At 43.8% G+C, this 16,125-nt stretch overlaps 1 protein-coding gene across 4 annotated transcripts in view; it reads left to right on the top strand.

Annotated features, from left to right (window-relative positions):
• SLC9A9 (solute carrier family 9 member A9) overlaps positions 1 to 16,125 on the top strand; it is a 510,485-nt gene that overhangs the window by 304,254 nt on the left and 190,106 nt on the right. For all 4 annotated transcript variants that reach the window (XR_011426649.1, XR_002800813.2, NM_001434675.1 and 1 more), the window contains 2 exon segments: positions 3,215 to 3,328; positions 4,910 to 5,021. Coding sequence is in view for 2 of the 4 variants with exons in the window: in NM_001434675.1 (NP_001421604.1) it covers positions 3,215 to 3,328; positions 4,910 to 5,021 (226 nt within the window). In the remaining 2 variants the exon portion in view is untranslated.

The following is a 16,125-nucleotide window of genomic DNA, read 5'->3' as shown; positions in this document are numbered from 1 at the left end:
TGATATATTCGTATAATGAAAAACAAAATGAATGACTTCCGCATGCAACGACATGAAGAATCTCACAAACACAATGTTGACTAAAAGATGACAAATACAAAAGAGAACATGTTGTCCAATTCCATTCATATAAAACTGAAAAACAAGGAAAGCAAATTTGTGATGCTAGAAGTGCTAATAGTAGTCGCATTGGGGCATGAAGGTAAAACTGGGAAGGGAAACAGGAGGAATTCTGGGGTGCTGGGAATATCCCCTTTCTACTCCTAAATTTTAAATTATGATTCATACACTTTTCTGGGTGATTATGCTTCAATAAAAACATTTTTAAGCGTGCAAAAATAACCAGAAAAATTCTGAAGATGGAGTATGGGAACAGTCTAGATCCATGACATATTACAGTGTATTACGGATCTGCATCAATTGAAAAGAATGTGGTACTGGTGCAGGAATAGATGACAATAGGAACAAAGAACAGGTCTGAAAATGGACCTAAGTGGAAAATGGAACCTTTGTACCATGTGTTTGTAAAGTTACTTGTAATTTTGGTCAGTGTTCGATTTCAATAAACTGAGTGACTAAACCAAGTTAAAAATCTGGGTATGCAAAGGAAGCAGATCTCTACAACAAATATTGAACAGGTCCCCATGGCAAATGCACAGGATAAAGTCCCATCACATCTCAACAACCAACAGGAAAAACCCAGACTTTCCCCATAGACTTTTCTTCTCCCTTTAAGGTGAGGTATAGATTAAAATTGGGTAGTGGTGGGCAGGAGTAACAGACTTTCTTGCCATCTGAAAAAGGTCAACAAGTTGACTGCACACCCTTTTGTTTATAATCTACATTTGGTCAGAAGAGGTATTTTGTTCTGTCTTTTTTTAAAGTGGGGCAGGACTATAAATGAGTATGTATCATTTTAAATGATAGACACCCAGCCTCAAATCGAAAAATGGTTTCTTGGTCTCTTTAATTCAAAAGTCCGAGGGTAGATTTTGCTTTGGGAGGGATTTGACACAAAAGGTGAAAACAGCGTCATCAAGGCGTGGCTTCTCTCTCCAACAGCCAGCCACCTCCCCCGTGACCACAGATGGCTAGCAGCAGCTCCCCAGCTGCACCTTTCTGATGTCTCATACAGTGAAAAGGTGGAGGTCTTTGTCCCAGCATTGTTTGCAAAGGCCTTGTTGTATTTCTTTGGCTCCTAGTGCGTCGCACCTATTTCTGAACCAACACTTTGGCTGAAGAAAGTCATTGATTTGAGTGATTTAGTCCTAAATCACATATTCCATGTCTGAGTTATGGAGGAGTCAACCCATGGGCTGAGAGTAGGGAAGGAGGTGGGCTCCAGAGGGAAATTGGGGTGTAGCCTCCAAGAAGAGGCTGAGTGGATCCTAGATGGCAAAATGTCACCTCTAGAGTAAAATATGCTTTGGATGGGTATGGGAGGAGAGGCCCTGTGAATTTAACCTTGGCATGCATTCATTAGCGTTAGAAACTGCATGGCTGCTATGGACTGAACGTTTGTGCCCTCCCCTGCAAGTTCATATATTGAAGCCCTAACCCCCAGTGTGATGGTATTTGGAGGTGGGGCCTTTGGGAGGGAATTAGGTGGTGAGGGAGGAACCCTCATGAATGGGATTAGTGCCTTTATAAAAAGAGACGCAAGAGAGATGATCTGTCTCTCCACCATGTGAGCACACAGCAAGTAGGCTGCTGTTTGCAGACCAGAAGAGGGTCCTCACCAGAACCCACTCAGCCAGCACCTTGATCTTGGACTTCCAGCCTCCAGAGCCATGAGAAATAAATTTCTGCTGTTTAAGCCACCCAGCCTATGGTATTTCATTATGGAAACCAGAGCAGATTAAGACAGTAGCCAAATTTCGCTTTTTGAAAAAGCAAACATATGATGAGGTAGAAAAGTGTTGCCCGTCCCCTGTATGTGCCCCCATGTTTTCAAGTTTTCCGTGGTTCTTTGGGTGTTTGTGTAGATGAGCTGGCCTAGAATGTAAAATGTGTGCTCAGGATAACTGGTGATCACTGCCACTGCAGAAAGACCATCTCGTACCAAAGGAGCTACGACTTTTTTAATCCTTTCTTACTGTTACTGGTTTAAAATAGTGTTTCCGACAAGGCTCTGCTTTTCTTTCTGTCAACTGTCAGTGAATAGGCATTGGGCATTATTTGTGGGGCTCTAAATACATTACATGAAAAAATAATGAGCCCTTAAAAAGTCAAGAGAAATGCCTCCCGGGACGTTCACCTACCATGGTGATTTATGTAGGTTTGGGAGTGAAGTTTCAGAAACTTCCAGATGAAAAGTCTGGAACATAAACTAAAGCCTCTTCCAACTCTGCCTTTGTTGTGGCCCCGGACACATTTCCCTCTCACTTCTAATCGGGAAGTTGGAGGACGTTTTTCATGTTCAACTTAAATTGTTTAGTTAATGGACTAAGAACAACTCTGGGAGCATCCCTCAGCATAGCATGTTATTACTCCATTCCTCTGACTGGATTTGATGTATCTATTGTGTTCTTGCTGCATAAGCTGATCCCTGGGATTAATCATTTTCTTTTCACCAGCTAGAATTGTAGACATTTAATGGATATACCTACATCAGTCAATTTAATGAGTCTCATTGTCTTAGGGTTTGAAATATACTGGTCATTCTGATGCTGAAATATAATCGACATTCATCCTTGTTCCCAGTTTCCAAGCTTTCCAGGTTTGTCCCTCCTGCCTGCCTGAGGAAAGTAATTTAGCTAGAGCTTTTTTTTTCAATTTAGTTCTTCAGGGCCTAGGAAACCAAGTGCACCTGCTAGGTGATGTGCAGGTGGGGCCAAACGACCTTTGCATCGTTTACTCCAGTACACCTGGAGCAAATCACATAGCTTCGGTTTCTAGAACAGGAATTGTTCCATGGAGGATCCTGCTGGTTAATATTACCCAGCGGTATCTCTGGCAGCCTTGTGGTTGGAAAGGAGGATGGGATGTTGACATGGCTGTGGCATCTGTCACTGGGTAAAGAGCCAAGGGAGAGTCAGCTGGCCTGACAGGATAGGCAGGGGTCCCTGCGCCCTCCAGAGGCTGAAGACAAGGCCAAAGGGATGCCTTCCCAGATAAAGGAGGATCACCCAGTGACCAAATACAGTTACAAGATATTAAGTGGACTCAAACCTGAATCATAATTAATAACTTTTTGTTTCTGTTTTGTTTTCAGTTGTTTGAATTCATGAACTTCTTGGCTGAGAATGTCATCTTCTGTTACATGGGCCTGGCGCTGTTCACGTTCCAGAATCACATCTTTAATGCTTTGTTTATACTCGGGGCCTTTGTATCCTTTGAAATACAGAATATGGGGTGATGAGGGAAGAGAACAAACTACTGACTTTTACTGATTGTTCTGTTAAATTGTTAAAGTAATTTCCTCAGGTTTGCTGCAACGCTCAAATTCAAGGCTAATATGTGATTTCTAGTTAGCGGAGAAAAGCATCCTAGGAAATTGGAGCCTTTATTAAATGCTTATGGTTCAGGTAGGAGTTCGGAAAATATTGAGAGAAATAAAGGGGGAAAACTAAAGGAGAATGACATTTTTTGAATATTCAAAATATGTTTAACTAAATTATGAACTATTTACATAAAAATTATGTCAATCTACTCTGTATAAAGAAATATATTTAGTCTGCATTAGGGTGTATCAGAACACAGCCAGGATTATTAAGCTTTAGAAATGTTTTCATTACAAAATAGTAAAATCTGTTTTCCAGGGAGGACTTTGAAAACAGCGTGGACAGAGTAAAAATCAAATGAAATTAGCATGATGGATGGGCTTTGAATATCTTAAGCATTGTGCACATGTAAGATTATTTTAATAAGTTAGCCCCTTTCCTATAAGTAAGAGGACACATAAAATCGAGGCCTCACTTCCATGCAGAGGACTTTTCCAGCTCTAGGCCTGAGGTACAGGCATTCCCAGTGGCAATGGATGTCTGTCTGAAAGGCTACTGAGCCACTGAGGATGTCCCCAAGGACAGTCAGCAGCTGTTGACCTTCTTTTCACTTGGAAAATGGGCAGGTGCCCCCTCAGATCACAGGCACGTGATCTCAACGGCCGGGAGAGCTGAGCCCTCTCCGTTAGCCCTGTTCCCACAAGCACCTGCATTCGCCTCCTGCTCTCTTTTCACTGAGCTTTCAGCCAGACCCTCAAATTTCATCCAAAATCTGGATCTTAGAATCCTCCTCCCAAATCGCTTCATCGCATTTGAGGGCAAACTAGCATAGACAGCCTGTCAGGGAAGGAGTCCAAGACAGCAAAAGGGGAGAGATGACTACCACCAATATTTTCGTAGATTTTAACCAGTAAAGCTTGGATTTTAGTAAAATGCCTCTTAAAGCAGTAGTTGTATTATACATTTAGACAGGCAATTCCTCTTAAAATGAACTAAAAGAAAAAAATAAGTGAAGCTTGCTAGATAGAGGGAGTACAAACTGACGGGGAGTCAGACGGTAATCGTGAGCAGAAGCACATTTATCCTTCCGAAAGTGCTGCGCGAGAGGATGGCGCAGCAGCCGCCCAGTCCCCTCTGTTTACGCTTTGCGGCAGAATTGAGCGTAGTCAGTCATCAGCAACACAAATGCGATGAGAAAAGTTACAGTGATTGAAACGGCATTGGGTTAACAATTTTAACCCAACTATATATTCAAAGAAAGGCAGAGTTCTCTTATTATTTCTGGAAAGGCATTGACATTGAAAGATGAATTTTGGAAGCAAGTTGGACATACATGTACTGACATGTTTACTCCTGTTTTCTGGGTCATAATATAGAGAAACTTAAAGGCATAATATTTAAAGTTCAAGGACTTGTACCCTCATTGCAGCAACATTTTCCTCAATGTTTCCCTTGCTTATCTACAGCTGGCAATTTTTGTTGCCAGGGCCTGCAACATATATCCCCTCTCCTTCCTCCTGAATCTGGGCCGAAAACACAAGATCCTCTGGAACTTCCAGCACATGATGATGTTTTCAGGTATGTGAACTACATTTGTGTTAGTGCTGCCGGCTTCTCACATTTTCACAGTACGTGGAAAACCACAAGGAGACTTAGAGACCTTCTGGGGAAGCATAACTTCTCTTTACCCCATTGTACCCAGCACCATGCTGATACTCCCTGAGTTCTGAGCAACCGTGGGATTTCTCTTTCCAGAAGGAAAATGAAATTAAAGGGAATCTTGTTGGGATAGCCTCGAGGTACATCTGCCAGAAACAGACCTAGAGTAGGTATTGGACTCTCTTCTGACCTATTTCAGATCAGTGTTTCTATCAGGCGATTTGCGTGATCCTTTCACAAATTGCATACTTGAAGGTGAATAGTTTGCAAATGGTGCCATGCTCGTCCGTTGGAATCCCTTCTCCTTGGAATCCCTGTTCCCTCCCTGTGCAAAGCTCCAGGAACTTCTCACGGTCAATACAAAAGCAAATCATATCTAAGTATTCTCAGTTATTAGTGGAGAACACAAGTATTAACTGCACACTCACCAGGTGCTCAGAGCAGTTCTGGGCACGGGTGGATAAAACCAACAAGGTCCCTGCCCTCCAGAAGCTTGTGTTCTACTTGCTTCAGCCACACCTGAGGGCTCCTTTTTCCAGAAGAAAATAAACCAAATGAACTCCCTGACCCTGAATTACTCTGGGCATTGTGGTTTCTTTCTGTTCCATCAGTTTTCCTACCATCGCTGTCCTTATTTGGAGATCTTTCCCCTCACATGCCTGCTCTGAGTGTACACACTTACCTTACACTCAGAGGCAGTGCATTAGATACATGAGAGTAAGACAAACCAACAGAAACACTGCTCTCAGAATAGAGCAAACAAAATTTTGGGTATTCAATGGGATATGGAAGAAGTGAGAGAAACTATCATTTATTGAATATCTACTATCTGCCACTTACTACAGATCAATCCTATGGAGCAGATATTAACCCATTTTTTAGATCAAGAAACTGAGGTTCAGAATCCTAAAGAGATTAAGTGACTTGGCCAGGGACCAAAGCATTCCTGAATCCAGGTCTGTGACTCCACCTCAAATCCAACCCAGTTTTTCCAAATCCACATTCTTAGAACTAGTACTAGGAATAAAAGGCTTGTTTCACCTTCAGTTCCATTCTAGCCTGTGCCACCCAGTAAAAGGTGGCAGCTCCTGGGCTGAGAATGAGTAGTTTAACCAAGTAAGGGGAAATGGAGATCCAGAATCAAAAACTGCCCTTCTGTAGGCCTCTGACAGTGCTTGCCTCCATTTCCAGACGAGCTAGAGCGAGGGAGCATCATAAAGAGGTTCAGCAGGACTGACAGGCGATCTTTGACTTAGAACAGCGATGAACCTTGGCAATGAGTTGAATTCTATTAAGAGAAAGCAAAGGGCAAGTTGGATCACTTATAAATAGGAAGTCAGCATTGGGTTGCATTTTTGCAAAGCATTTCTGGGAGCTGGAAAGTACTTTTCCTTCTTTTCCGTCAAAACATCAGTAGTTTTACTCTGGAGAATAGTGGCTTATTTTTTAAACTTGCGTATTATATTTTAAACAATGCTTTATTTCACAAAGAGTACATTGAGGAAAGCGTAAGGTTTTAGACAGCCATGTTGGGATGTGAAGTGTCTGCCCAAATGGCCACCTGGCTTGATGGCTTCTCCGGAGTCTGGCACCATCTGTGTTTGCTTAGCTGTGGGATTAGAGCTGCATTAACAACTGAGGCCAGCAATACGGTGCGTATGGCCAGGGGGCATGAGGAGGCCCAGAATTTGGTAATATCTTTATGATATTCCAAAGCAGGGAGTCAGCAAACTGTGGCCTTTGAACCAAGTCTAGCCTGCGCCAATTTTGTGAATAAAGTTGGAACATGGCTACACCCGTTTGTTTACATATTGTCTGTGGCTGCTCTTACACTAAAAAGGCAGGGTTGAGTTGTTGGAACAGAAACCGTATAGTCCACAAAACCTAAAATATTTACTATTTGGCCCTGTTCTAAAGCATTTTCACCTTCTAGAAGGAACACAAAAACCCCATCATATTAGTGAGGTTGACATTATTAGTTTCATTTGGGGGAATGCCAATCAGCTAGTTCCTATCATTAAAAAGACCATCATGCTAGGGGCTGGCCCCGTGGCCGAGTGGTTAAGTTTGCGCGCTCTGCTGCAGGCGGCCCAGTGTTTCATTGGTTCGAATCCTGGGTGCGGACACGGCACTGCTCACTGAACCACGCTGAGGCAGCGTCCCACATGCCACAACTAGAAGGACCCACAATGAAGAATATACAACTATGTACTGGGGGCTTTGGGGAGAAAAAGGAAAAAAAATTAAAATCTTTAAAAAAAAAAAACAGACCATCATGCTAAATTTTCAGGATACCTACATACATTCGATTCTGACATCCAGAGAACAACATCCCTTATCTTCCATACTGAGCATTCATGTCATCTGCCAGACATTGAGCCAGTCACTGTCAGCAGTTCAGCAGCTTGACCTCAAGGATTTCAGTCATCTTGGGCCAAAGTGGGCTTGTTTTTATAGGTTTGACTGGATTTTTGTTTTGTTCACTTTTCTCATTGAAATGAATCTAACAACAAAGGGATTGGGTTACTTCCTTATATTTTTAATGCCATTTTTATTATGAAATAACAATATTGATGATAGTCTCCGGTATGATGGAAAGAACATTGGATTTTCCACTAAAAAGCTGTCTTCTTAGCTGTAAAATGAGGAGCTTGCAATCTTATATGATTACATAGGAGAATCATAGATGTTCAACTCAAAAGTCACTTTCCACCTAAGACCTTTCATGAGCAATGTTTAGAGACTCACAGCCAGGCCAAGGTAGGATAAGCATTATTGGTCTCTTTTTGCAAATTAAAAAAGAGAGACATGGAGAGGTTGGGTATCTTGCTCACAATCTCACAACGAATTAGAGATAATATTGAGACTTGAACCCAAGCCTCTTGACTTTGAATTTAGAGCCTTCTCACCCACATAACAATACTTCAGATTTACCCTCAAGGTCATGAAAACACAAGTTAAATCAAAACCATGCCCTTGTTAACCCAGGCCAATCCTAGCATGTCTAACAGGTCTCTCATGCAAACCCAACCCCCATCCAGTTCACAGCAAACCAACATCTGGGCCACACCCCTCCCAGCCAGCGGTTCAGGTTCTCCACTGCACCCACTGACCCCCATCACAGTGTGGGAAGGATCAGATGAGTTCACCACATGCAGGGCAGTATTTTTCTACAAGGGAACGCTCCAGACTCAGCTTTGTTTTCCTACATGAATTCTGATAAGCTGTACCACACTTGGGACCTAAAATTTTAAATGTATTTGGCAGGAAATAAAGAATTTAAAAGGCCAACTTAAGGTAACATAAGCCAGAGGAGGAGATGAGGAAGCAGATCAAATAACACCCTGTCTTGCCTTTTCTGGGTGTATGAGAAAAACACCTGCTGAAACCAGAAGAAAAAGCCAGTCCCTTTAAAGAATATTTGCTTTATAATATAGTCTAATGTTCTTGATTATGCCTGGAGGGGCTTTGGCCATCCACTAAGAAGGATGACCTCAGTAGATCCCTGGCGGAATCTAGTTGTCCATGCTTCACAATAAATTTAGATGGAGCCTTTCTCTACTTAGCTCAAAACGTGTTTCAGAGTCCTTCAGAGAAGGTAAACAATCATGACCCTCTATCTAAAATGGGAGTGTGAGTTTATTTACACATTCGCTCATGCACAGTCATCCAGCTGTTCATTCAGCAGACATTCATTGACACACTCTCTTAGGTAGGTATTTGGGTGAAAAAGACAAAGATGGGGGCCCTGCTTTTAAGAGGCTTGCAGCCTAAGAGCGAGAACTAGACTTTGGCCAAAGCTCAGTTCACTAAGACTGTGCACCTCAGGTGGTTCAAAGGTCAGTTGAATAAGAACCAGAACTTTCTATCTTAGTCAATTACACCTACCACTTGATCAATCCTTTTCCATCATCTTTGCTCTTCCTTTATGCAAGCCCTTTTGGCACTGGACAGAAGAGCTGCTGATGCCTTCCAGGCATAAGTGGATTCACTAGTAAAGTTAATGACACTTAAGCTTCAGGCTCCCTCACCTACAGGGGCCCCTTCTCGAATCCCAAGAGGAGCCCTAGCGGTGTGTTCTGATGGTGTATGAGGTTTGTAAAAGATATTTTTTGTATTATTTTTCTTAAAGAGGTCCCCCAAAATCTGTAAGTTTTTTAGGCCTCACAAAACCTGAATCAGACCTGTCTCCAAATCTGGATGCACCTGGGGGTGAAAGTTTGTGAAGGGACGCAGCTGCTTGGAACTCATCTCCAGGCAGTGAGCAGGCCTGGCCTGAGCACTGAATGAGTGCTGGGAGCTGGGCGGACAGCTCTGGTTCTTCAGTGTTTTTGAGTAAAGCTCGCATTGCTCACGGATGGCTCCACTGCCACCGCCCCCACCCTCTGCCCCTGCCTCCACCTTTTGCCTCTAAAACCAATTAAACTTAGTGAAGCAACTTTCAGGACCTGGATCGAATTTCTCACCTAGCGCAGACCCTACTCCATTCATTTTGTATGGACCGGTAATCTACACACACGAAGCCTTGGAACCTGAAAATGTGGGAGGGTCTTGAGGTCAGCAGTAGTGGTCTCTCTGTCTTCTCTGTCCTAAGAAGTTTTTAATAATGCAAATTCTGTTTTTGGTAGCTAGGTTGCAGTGAAGAGTCAATGGGAAGTTAGCCCTGAGACAGTTTTAAGACCTTCTTTAAATTCAAGGCCAGAGTTGGGAACTGCTCTGGTGTATCATGTGTCACCGGGCACAAAGGGCTTAAGAGGAACGCTGAGCTCCCCTGAAACAGCTTCTGTTGCTCTGAGCACAGCCCTGGTTAATGGCAGGAGGGAGCTGCCCCACCCCGGCTCTCAGTTCCCGTGAAAGCGAGGAGGCAGAGCTCTGTAGTTTAAATTCCAGGAGGAGATGTGCTCCGCACAAATGAGCTTTCCCATTGGTGTGGTGCATATTACAAAGATCAGGCCTCTTGTTTTAATTCAAACCCATGTGCTGCAATTTTTATTTAATTTAAAACTAAACAAGAGCCAGGAGTTGCTGGAAGGAGGAGAAATGCCAAGCCCAGTTGAGCCCTGGCAGCTTTCCTGAAATCACTGTGACTTGGGGACGGTGGCCTCCTGGGCTACAGAGCCTCTGTGCAGAGCGGCTGCGTGGATCTGGACACGAGGGAGCCCCAGAAGCACCTGGGTAGGTTGAAGGAGCCTGACGATATATCAGAGAATATGCTCCTCCAATTTGCCCATTTCTGCTGCACTTTGAAGAGACTTTGAAATGTCCTATCACATAAACTAGGAAGAGTTCTAACCAGGAAAATGTGAGCACAGTGTACAGATATGATGTAAAACGTCATCCATGGGCTCACACAGCCATCAAGACAACAGCACCCGGTGTCTCCAGGCTCTGCCGCTGATTTGATCATCCACTGCCACTCAGCACTCAGATAGCTGCCAGCACCAAAGGACTAAGAGAAAGACGTGGAAGAAAAACTTTAAGAAAATTTTTCCATTAGCATTCATTTTTTCTCCTCCATGGTGGAAAAAACTGCCCCAGAGGCAGCTCTCGGACCAAGCTTGCCTGGCTCCACCAGTGGGAGCTAAGCAACAATAATTTTAAGGAAAAGAGATCAACAAATAAAACCTTTTCTTTTTTAAATGAAAGAAAATATCTTTCACCTACTCACTTCTGGCTGAAAAACCTTTCCCTGATTGTTGATAGCAGTAAACATTGTTAACACTTCCTCAGAAGCAGCATTTGGATCTGAGAATATTTTTCAAACCTTTGCTTGCTTGTGTTTGGGGATTGTGTTTGTTTCCCAATTAAAAATGTGAGATCTCGTTAAAATCACTGGGACTTTTACATGAGCCAGGTGATTTGAGTGAAGAATCAGGTTGAACCTAACTTCAGCCTAGGAAAAAGGTTTCTTTAAACATATGTACAAGGGTTGTCTGAGAGACTGAGGCCCCTATGCAACAGGACTCTTTCCTTCTCTCTCCCCTTGTTGTTACTTCCAGAGAGAGAGCCAACCTACATGATGCCATCGTGCTGTTAAGCATTTCTTGCCAGGCCTACCTCTTCGCAGCCTCCTCACCCAGAGTCCAGTGTTCTCTCACCCTCCCATGCTACATACCCCTCCTGCCCTGGACACATCTTGTGCAATTAATTAGGCCACTATCTCTTCCTTACCAGGACAAGACCAATAATCCACTAAGGCAGCACAGGCTCAGCACTCTTTCTCTGTTAGAGGAGATGAACTTCCACCGAGCCCCCTTCTCTTTTACGTAGTACCCACTGTGGCCTGGGACGGGCATTAGTGAGCAAAGTGGCCAACTGGACTGTATCTTCTGAGGTCTTCAAATGGGACAGGGTTGACCAGCTTATGCAGAAAATGAGTCATGACAATGTTTTAACCAGGGTGTCAAGCAGTCACAGAAAAAGTCATCTGGAATAATGAATAACCATGAGCAGCACTCCTGTGACAAAGTGGACAGGCGTAGTAGGCCCGTATGAAGTGCAGATCCCCCTTAAGTTCTCACCGTTTCAAGCGCTGAGAAAGCCTATGTGATTATGATAAATTCACAACATCCAAGAACTAGCTCAGAACTGCGGCCAGCCCCGTAGAGTTGTATTATTAGGTCAAAACATTATCATTCTTCACTTAGCTGCAAAATAAATTGACAATAACAATTACTGGCTCTTCCATTTTTAAGCAGCAAATTAGGTTCTGCTATTTGGCACACCACGGTATTTTCTAAATAGGAGCTCCTGTTTCGGTGAAGTGCAGGGAGCCCGGGTTTGAGGCTGGCTGTGCTCCGTGGAGCAATGTGGTTAACCCTCTCCAGACCTTAGCTCCTTTGGCTGTAAAATGGGAACAGTAATATTTACCTTAGGTGGGCAATGTTGAAACCCAACTGGAAAGTGTACGTACAATGCCCAGCACAGGGACTGCCGCCCAGGAAACACGCAGTGGCTGGGGAGTTTCCATCACTTCCTTTAACCCCACAGATGAGACGCCATTAGTGCTCCACAGAAACACAAACTCCCAACTACTCGCGGGATAACCTCCTATCACAGACTGAGGTTTCACTCCAAAGATTTGACTGTCAAATAGCTGGTGAGGACACAGTCTGAGGCCAATGCTAAGGCTAGTGACGTATCAGTGGAAGACAAGACCAATGCTCCTCCCCGCCCTTCATTTAGGGACAGTTGTTGATATTCTACTTTTAGTCAGTGACTTACTCCTGGCACTGATAGATGAATTGAAATGTAACTCTAAACACTAGTTTTTATGAGGAAAATATATTTTAGCCCTCTCTGGGACATGTTGACACGTGAAAAATATCACTATCTACTTAGACATTTGCTGAGTGTGAGAAAGTGGCAAGACCTTATAAATGACCTGATCATCCTATGTAGTGAGGGAGCGCAGCCAACAAGAGCTTGACAGCCCCTGAGAGACCCTGAGTCATGAAGGGAGACAATCCAGAATGCTTGTCACCTCTCCCATATTTCAATGACATGGTCCTAGGATACAGAAAAATAAATAATTTTATCATTTAATTAAGGAATTTTCCATGTATGCTTTGGTTTTTCAGGCTGTCCAGAGTGTCACAGATATCACGACTATCTGATTGATAGTTTTAACCAAATTAACATGTCCACTGAGGCTAACAAATGGTCTGCATTATTTTTCCCCATTTTCTGCCTGAATTTGCCTACTAATTGCTTGCTTGTTTGGGTATTATGTAGACATAACCTTAGAAAACTATCAACACATGTGAACCAAGTTCCAAAAATAAGTCTGTGCCAGGCACAAATCCCTCTAATTCTGCCCTCAGGTTCTGTGGAGAGAGTTCAAAAGAAGTCAATAAGATTGACTCAAGTAAGTTATATGTGCAAATGAGCAAGAAGCAGTTACATTAAAAAATGCCCTGTGCTAAATTTCCATAGGGCCATTAAATAATTTAGGACATATCAGCATTATTAGCCCTGATATATTGGGGAAGTTCAAATGCTGTTTGGGCAGCCAAGCCCTCCACAGACGGACCAAACCTCCACGAGTGGGGTTGGGTTGCAGGCCCACTGCGCAGCCTCCATGACTGCCTGGACGGCTCTTCCAAAAGCACGGGAACTTCTAGAGACCCGTGGTTCCACCTGAGGGCAGAGGGAGACACCGGGGCAGGTGCCCAGCCTGTGAATGACAACCTCGCCCACGCTCTACAGGACCCTCCGCCCCACTCGCCACTCACTTCCCTCGGTGCCTGAAAAATGTCACTGGACCTCGCTGGAGCTGTTTTAAATCCCGCAAGTAAACGTGAGAGCAGGCATGTTAAGAAGTACTTTAAACGCACGCCCTTCAGGAGGATTGTGTGCTCCCCTTCCTCAGCAGATTTCTTCCTTCCCATGGTTTTCTATTGTTTTCTTCCTGGCAGGAAGCTCATTTTGGCTGCGTGAGGAAATGGGAGTTCTTACCGGAGAGTCAAAAACCGATCATTTTAGATTAGGGTGGCCTAGGCCTTGGGGGGGGGGGGGCACGTGATGTTAGTGATGTTGGGCAAAGAGAGAGAGAGAGAGAAAAGGCACAGAAAGAGTTGGGGAGGAGAAGCAAAAGGCAAAACATCTATTTCAAATCGTTGCTTCAGAAGGATCTTCTGTCTAGAAAGGGGGAAGAAAATTTTCTTCTTTGCATCTTTCCCAAAAACTCTGATTCTTAAGATAACTATGATTTTTAATCTTTTGATGGATTAAGTATTCAATCGAGAGAGGAAACACAGATTGATAACCAGCCACACCATTTACTCTGTAAGTTGGCCACCCCATCCCTCCTAGCCCCTATGTCCTCGACTCTTCAAAAAGTATTCAGTGATTCTACAGGGACACACAGGGGAGAGAGATGTGGGTGGGAAGGGTAGGCAGAGGTAGGGCTGATGTAGTCTTCCGAAGCCTAAGCTGCTGGAACACACTGACTCCCAAAATTCAGTGGTTGAACCACAGTGGTGAATCCTCTCAGGCTCACGTCACAGGCCAGGGTTAGTATTAACATGGGGGCAGGGGAAACGCCTCTCCTCCAGATGGAGACTCAGATGTCTTCCACTTGTGGAGTCGTAATTCCCTAAGTCAAGTGTTCTAAAAGTGTGGTCCCTGGATCAGCAGTATCAGCACCACCTGCGAACTTGTCAGAAATGCAAATTCTTAGGTCGCACCACAGACCCACTGAATCAGACGCTCTGGGAGTGGAGCCAAGCAGTCTGAGGTTGAATAAGTCCTCCAGGTGATTCCGATGTAGCTAAAGTTTGCCAACCTCTGCTACAGTGGTTCCTCAGGATTCATAACCAGCTGGTGAAAGGGGAAGGAGAGTCTGGGGTAGGAACAGCTGCTTCTTAAAGGCCTTGGCCCAGGAATGACATGCATCACTTCTGCTCTCATTTTACTGGTGAGAACCAGCCGTATGGTTATACGCAGCTGCAAGAGATGCCAGGAAATGTAGTTTATGCAGTTATGGGAGCATACCATGGATGATAAGAACAAGTTCTGATGGACAGATAGCCATCTTTGCCAAAATAGCCCTCTGCAGTGGGACATTATCACCATTTGTAACATTGCTCCTATGGGAATAAACAATCCACTGTCTAACCTAGGGTTTCTCAACCCCAGCAACTTGACATTTTGGACCAGATCATTCTTTTCTGTGGGAGCTGTCTTGTACATTGTAGCATGGTTAACAGCACCCCTGGTCTGTACCCACTTGGTTAACAGTAGTGCCCACCCCCACCTCACCCCAGGTGTGGACAACCACAGATGTCTCCAGACATTGCCAAATATTCCATGGGGGGAAAAATCACCCAAGTAGAGAACTGCTGGTCTGAAGAGAAAACGTGTTAAGTTGACCTTTGGAACACAATCTGGCCATAAGTTGGGTGCTGCTCATATAATGTTGACTTCATGTGATCTCTGTTAGCCTTTCTTCTGAAGCCCTCTGTTGAAGATTTCAGCTAGTGGCAAGGAGTATTCCACAGTTCACTACCATATCCACCTTACCCATATAAAAATAAACTTCCAATGCCAGAGGCATCTATGCATGTTGACTCGGAGCTGTGACAGAGCTAATCCTATTTACAATTACCCTTCCTGGCTGCCCAAGGCATCCAGAAACAAACTTCATTTTATGTAAAAATATACTGAAGTTATGTCGCATTGCTTCTCAGTGGCCTTAAACTTAATGATTCAAGTTCAGGAAGAGAAGTGAAGGAAAGAAAGCTCTGCTTGTCTGACACAGACTTAGTTTCCAGAAAAAACTCAACTTATTTTTGAATGCAGAAGGCTTTTCTACTGAAACAATCTGTTGGCTTCGTTTCCATGTGATAAAGTGATGTTGAACTGAAAATGGAACGGTGTAGCAAGGTTGTACTATCCTGGAATTTTATTTGGAAACCAGACTGACGTTTTTGCTGAAAGTAGTTACCCTTTGCAAGGTCATCTGACTTCAGCAGGGGGTAAAGGTAATACATAATTCAATTGCAGACCCAACCAGGGTCTGATTTATCAGATTAATAAGAATGTGCTGAATCTTTGAAATCAATCCTCTTACAGTATTTGAAGTGAAAGGAAAAAAGGGATTGCAATGGATTATATCCCAAATGGAAAGCAAGGAAGCAAAATAACTCATCTAAGGGACATTTCTCTTAAAGGATGGGTCAGTTTCTCAGGGACATTTCTGCATGCCTGTCCATCTACTGCTCATTTTCTTTCAGGGTCCAGTTGTGTTTCAAATGCAAAACACGACCTTTCCCTCATCCGTTCACCATGCATTCATCCAGTGCTTGGAGAGAGCCTGCCCCATGAGAGGCTCCATTCTCACCGAGCTCGCTTTCTTGTGAAGCGACACAGATGTTAAACATTAAAAAATAAACATGATAATTTCAGTGGTGATAAGTGCAATAAAAAACATACAAAAAAGACCTGGGTGAAAGTGGCGGGCACTTGGCCGGCGTGATCAGGGCAGCCTTCCCGAGGACTCATGTGATGAGGCACAGCGGGC

This window comes from Equus caballus, chromosome 16 (assembly GCF_041296265.1).
Source record: "Equus caballus isolate H_3958 breed thoroughbred chromosome 16, TB-T2T, whole genome shotgun sequence".
Classification (NCBI taxonomy): Eukaryota; Metazoa; Chordata; class Mammalia; order Perissodactyla; family Equidae; genus Equus; species Equus caballus.
This window is presented reverse-complemented; position numbering and strand designations above follow the sequence as displayed.